At 35.8% G+C, this 6,231-nt stretch overlaps 1 protein-coding gene across 1 annotated transcript; it reads right to left on the bottom strand.

Moving 5' to 3' along the window:
* Positions 1-2,584: 2,584 nt before the first annotated feature.
* LOC110929454 (F-box/FBD/LRR-repeat protein At1g13570) lies at positions 2,585-4,679 on the bottom strand. The gene is made up of 5 exons (XM_022172615.2): positions 4,523-4,679; positions 3,537-4,366; positions 3,253-3,420; positions 2,879-3,176; positions 2,585-2,745 (listed from the first exon to the last, which is right to left on the bottom strand). Coding segments are annotated over exons 1-5 (1,314 nt in total). The 5' UTR covers positions 4,539-4,679; the 3' UTR covers positions 2,585-2,743.
* Between the last annotated feature and the right edge of the window lie 1,552 nt (positions 4,680-6,231).

The raw sequence follows: 6,231 nt of genomic DNA, 5'->3' as shown, positions 1-6,231 counted from the left end.
GGATTTGAAGTTGAAGACACATAGGATGTGCCTTAGTAATGAATATTCAAGCAAGATAGACTTTTATGTATTTCCATACTATTGTATTCTCGAATTCCTTCCAATTCTAAATTTGTCATACTTATACACCTTGTTTATCCAATTTAAGATAACATCGATGCTCCATCCTTCTAACACGTCCAAGCTCACCTTTGTGGAAAGCATTCGCAAACCGTGAGTATACTCCATCCTCTTTTCATTTTAAATCATTTTTGGGTGCGCCATGTATAACTTATCAAACTCACGAATCACACACAACCAATCTCATGTAAACACTATATCCATTAACATGCTACTTATCATACTTTATGTTTATACATGCAAGAATACACTTTGTGCAATTGATTTGTCATTAACTTTGTAAGCCTACCTTAACATGCATAGCGATATCGGAGTAGCACACTGCCCGTTTTGGAGTTATTGTTAAGTATTCTATCATAACGGTCTTGTTCACTTCAATGACAAGATTACGCTAGTGGCCACTTTGGTTTGACCTATAGTTGATGCATGCTAGTATGATATATAACGTAGTGTACAAATTGCCATGTTGGATTTGGACGTATGCCATGTAAACCAATTACTCACCAACCATTTTGTGTTGACAAATACTTTAATGCATGTAGGTAATTATGATGATGAAATCTCAAGAAAGCTACTTAGGGTGGACTAGAAACGCACCCGAATTTTCTTTACGTGATATTTTACTTGTTTGGTTACATTAGATTAAATGTTGTATTTCCTTTCAAAAATGTACCTTTGAAGTTACGAATGAAATGAAAGTTGTGTATTAAATTATTGTCACATTTAGTTCGTTATGATGTTTTGGACAACCTCGTTTATCTCACTATGATGTTTACGCCATCGGTTGGTATGTAACAAGTTGACTATGTATTATTACTTGACTACGTGATTACGTGATTTCATTATAGTATTTATGTGAAACCCCACTGAGTGATTACGTAATTACGTAAAAACAAAACATGTAATACATAATATTTCATATGGAATACCTAATATTTCTGGTATAATCACGTATTAAGGATAAAATTATATACAAAACATTAGCCAAATCAACCTATAATAACCACATAATGCGGTATATTAGAGATTTGATCACGTAATAAATCATAAACAATCAAGTTTTTATAATCGAATGTGTAATCACGTAATAAGCATAACTGTAATAACATTAGTTATAACAAATCATATCGACTATGTAACACGTAACGGATTTATATTGAATGTATAATGATTTTTGTTGAATGTATAATCACGTAATGAATATTCAATAGGCCTTTAAAAATCGAGAGGTAAACTATAGTTCACTTGAGAAAAGATTAAACTACATTTCGTGATAATGACACTTGTTTTGTATCTTTTAATTTATCTCTTTGGATTTGTTTGTTTTGGATGATGGTAGCATAAAACTCGAAACATATTTTACATTTCGTGATAATGACACATATTTGTTTGTCGGGTTGGTTATATATCACGCTGGATCTTTCAGGTTGATGGTTGATGAGGATAACTGGTCATTTGGGTCGGCTCGGGTATATGATTGGATCATTCAAGTTGATGGTTGATGTGTACAAGTGGTCACCTGGGTCGGGCTCGGTCGCGTTGGTTATATTACGCTGCAACTTTCAGGTTTGATTTATTGTTCTTCTGAATTGATTACTTGCTCTTGAATATAAAAATTTTTCGTTTTATTACTTATTTTAACTTTCAGGATTAATTCAGTTGTGTAGCCATCTTAATCGACATGTAGGTTTCAGCTGCGATTTTTGGGAAATGATATGTAAGTCCTTGCAACATTTAATTTTTTTTATTCATTTACCTTTCATTTTATAGATTTCTTAGAATTATAAATTCAAGTCTTTTATATGACTAGATTCATTATGTGTGAGGTTTATTTTGTTCATATTAGGTACAAAGAAGAAGCCGAATAATCTCAAATTGTCAAGATGTTCAAGCAACTAGCAAGTGTTTGGATGATATTCATGCTCTTAACCACTTTCTATAATAATTATTACTTAATATGATTTGTGTATTGGTTCTCTAAAATTACTTGATTCAAATTTGTGATGAATGATTAGTCCCTTTTACTACTTGATTTGAAAATATATTTAAGATAAATTTTCTATAATTAGTTGTTATACATGAATAAATGACTTTATCTTTTTTTTATATAATGTTCTTTATTTTCAACCATATAATACATTCACATTTTATAACATTTAGTTCATATTTTGATAATTTCTTTTTTACTCGACCGGTGTATATTGATCAACAGAATTTTTTATGCAATATTACAAGACTACGTATTACTAAACTTTACAGACGTGTTATAGAATATGAGATTATATATGGATTTTAATAGGTTTTTATGCGTTTGTACAAGATATTAAATATATTAAAAATAAATAATATGGTTTTGGATGAAGCCGCGCATCGCGCGGGCATTAACCTAGTTTTGTTATACTATAAAACAAAAAGGTAGACTCGATCCAGCACACACCATAAATGTTATAAATTTGAATCCTACCATTTTTCATACATCACAATTCTTATATTATACCAGTCACCGATTTACCAAACATTTATCAAAGATACGGGAATGAACTACCTTTTAACTTTCTTGAGGAGAACTAGTATACCCTAAATATAACCCTTCCACTTCTTCCAACCAATTTTTCTTAAAGCATCCTGCAAATATAAGAAGGCGAAACAAAACATTTACATATAAAATGCGAAAATAAAAATGGAAAATGGAAATAAATGTATTTAAGATCTGTGTATAAGGATGAAAGTAATTGTAATGTATTTAAGACATTCTTACATGACTTGGGGTCCAAGTAGATCAGTTCTGCTTTCGATGAGGCTCGAGGGAACCGCATAACATCCTTAGTAATGTTAAACCTTTTATTAGCATCCCAAGTCCCATCTGATTGAATGGTAAACTTCTCAAGAGAAGGGGAATGAGCAAGTAAAAGCTTTATAAAAAGCAATTCTGGTTTCGATCCTTGTAGGTGCGATAATTGAACAGTTCGCAACCGATTCAATGTTTGGTCCAAGCAGTTTGGTGATTCCAAATGATTTGAAGTTGCTTCCACACCATGATGCATCAATTCAGACTCCTAGATAATAATAAAAGAGATACAACACTGTCTTAGCATTTAACGCTTGTACTAATAAGAAAATAAGCAACTTTACCGTCTTAATATGAATCACATGCAATTCTTCTAGATTCGGTGAGTTTCGAAGCAAACAAAGACCACCATAGAGATGATCCAAATCACCGGGTGAAAAAGAATACAACCGCAAACACTTTAAAAAATTAACTGTGTGCGGAAACCACTTGCGCTTTTCTGCAATAAAATCCTATGAAATGAAAGTAAGATTGTAACTTAAAAATGTGTGAAATAAATCAAACTTTAGAGGTAAAATATTGTTATGCAAAATCCAATATCCCAAAGTTAAATTTTATGTAGTAATACCTTAAGAAAATGAGCATCAATAAATAACCGTACAAGATAAGGCATCTTAGTGAACATCAATGCGAGATTCATCCTTTCAAGTCTTACAAAATCTTTTACGGGTTTCTGGAGACGAGCACAAAGAAAACCAACACGTTGACTATGCAATAACTCAAGAAACATGACATCAGGGCAACCGATGACAACCAAATTCAGTAATTTAGTGGCCTTGATTTTAAGATTGTATACATTGGTACAATAACGCAAGATTAACTTAGTAAGATGTGGTAAGTTGATCACTACGTCAGTCGTCGTAAAATCAATGTTATTGAGAGTGAGACTTTCGAGATAGGGAAATCCTTCAAACTGAAGTGGTGGCTTGAAGATACATTTACCAAGTTCCAACTTTCTCAGCTCAAGACAAGAGAACAGGCAAGATGGAAGTTGATAAAGTTGAATTGAGTTAGCAATAGTGAGATCCTCTACACCTTTTGTTGATAAGAAGAATATCCACTGATCAACTTCTTGGAAGCTATCAAGGAACATGTTGGGTATATATAAATAAAACTTAGAGATAGAAGAACCCTTGTGAAGGAGCAAGACTTGGTTTATGACCCTTGTAAACCCATGTCTACCAAACGCTCCATTTTCGGCCAACTTGTTGGAAATTTGCTCATCAAAAACCACTGCCTTCATTGTGGTCCATTTGTACCTCCACTTTTTTGAAAGAATGCTTGTCCTTATGATATCTTGGAGTGGAAGCCGCTCTAAGATTGAGTCCATCACATGCTCTGGCAACTTACCCATTCCATTTTCTTCTTCAACACTTACCTGCCTCCTCTCATTATTCGCTGCCATTAGATTTAACAAAAAGATAACTTAAAAAAATGATCACTATAAGAAAAAGTTATTAACATGATATCAATAATAATACTCTGCTCAATTCCTAGTAATGTAAACTCAAAGTAAGATAATTGATAACACGGATATATGGAACAGAATCTTACTCGTGAAATCCATCATAGTAGCACCAAGAATTCAGAATTCCGGGTTTCTGGAAGAACATGACACGATCAAGAATTAACTAAGGTTTGAAACAAGAATTTGATGATAAATACTTTCTTAAATGAAGGAGTGGGGTTTTCACCGACTCTTGTTGGGGAAATTATGAGACCCCTGCCTGTCCCCTGGTGGACCCCATCAGAAGGCTTCAGTAGATTCGGAGATGTGAATGGCATTGGGCCTTATTCTATAATTCGCCCATCCACCGGGTTGAATTATTTATAGGAAGATGCTTGGGAGAATTTGAAGCCCACAATCAGATGTGGACACTGTAGGCCCAGATTGTTGTGGGATGAATGAAACTACCCTCATGGCCGTATATTTTAAATAACCGGTTCCAGTTATGGAAAAAGTTTTGGTTTCTCATTTTGAGGGTTAAAACCGATTATAGTAATAAACGGTTCGATTCTGGTTCCGGTTATTTGACTGTCAACGAGAGGTCCCAGATTGGGCTCCTCGTCTTGGGCCATTTAAACTGGCTCTTTAAAAGGCTCATATTTATGTTCTTAAAGAATCCAGCACCTGAGGAAAAGGGAACGAGGATGAGAACTTAAGCTCGCCAACTAAGGTTGTCTTCTCTGAAACCATAAGCATTAAATGTCTGTAACTCGAAAAAGACGGAAAGGGTTGTGAAAGTACGAGGTTGGTGCAGCTCTCATTAAATTAAATGAGAGAAGAATCCTACCAGCAAGCGGAGGACATGTGTTCTTGGTGATCGGAAACCCTTCTGGCACCCCGGATTACCGTTGGATCACATGGGGATCACGACGAGGTGATAAGCAGGACTTTCTATATTAGTCGGGCAAGAGATCATTCAAGGTATAAGCATTTACTCACATAAACACCAGAACTTTGGACATTAAATGCACGAAATCTAGGATTCACACTGGGATATTTCGACGATCCCAGTTTGTCGGAATAACTCCATATTTCCGGAAAATTTTCTTATTCTCACGCCGGAGCTTGGTCATGGATCCCCCCTTCGGGGCCCTCCGTGACGAGGCTAACGGTTTTTTGCAGTTCGTAAGGAGAGTCCATCCAGACGCCGACGAATCATTTTCACCCCCAGCCGGATCTTAGGGATTCGACATTGGCGCCATCCGTGGGACCTTTTTCATCAGAGACTAAGTAGTAAAAACACTAGCGTTTAGAAGGGTTTTCTTTTAAGAAACAGCCCACAAAATGATGACTCCACCTCCCACCGGCTCTCAAATCTCGAAGGTAACACAGACGTCAGAAAAACAGGTTACTATTGAAGATGTCAACAATGAGTTTGAAACCATTAACGATACATAGCAGCCACCTAAGAAGAGTGACATCACCCCAGAATTTGTGTCAAAAAACAAGAACGAGTTGCGAACTCGACGACCTGGAAAACAATGGAAAGGCTAGAGAGCCTGCGTTCCAGACTCAATTTCGAATCACCCCAAAACGAAGGTAATGTATCTTCCAACGACGGGAAACTAACCCAGACCCTTTGGCGACCTTCATGGCGGTGCTTAAACAAATGACTCCTGAAGAAAAATTCGTGGTGATGGAAGAGAATGGAAGTGGTACGGAAAAAGAAGGTCAGAAGGATGATGAAAACAAGGGCAACGACATGCTGGACAAACCCTACTTGCCCAGGAACCTGACAGAGGTCTCTGAGTTTACC

The sequence above is a fragment of the Helianthus annuus genome, chromosome 1, assembly GCF_002127325.2.
Source record: "Helianthus annuus cultivar XRQ/B chromosome 1, HanXRQr2.0-SUNRISE, whole genome shotgun sequence".
In the NCBI taxonomy this organism is placed as follows: domain Eukaryota; kingdom Viridiplantae; phylum Streptophyta; class Magnoliopsida; order Asterales; family Asteraceae; genus Helianthus; species Helianthus annuus.
This window is presented reverse-complemented; position numbering and strand designations above follow the sequence as displayed.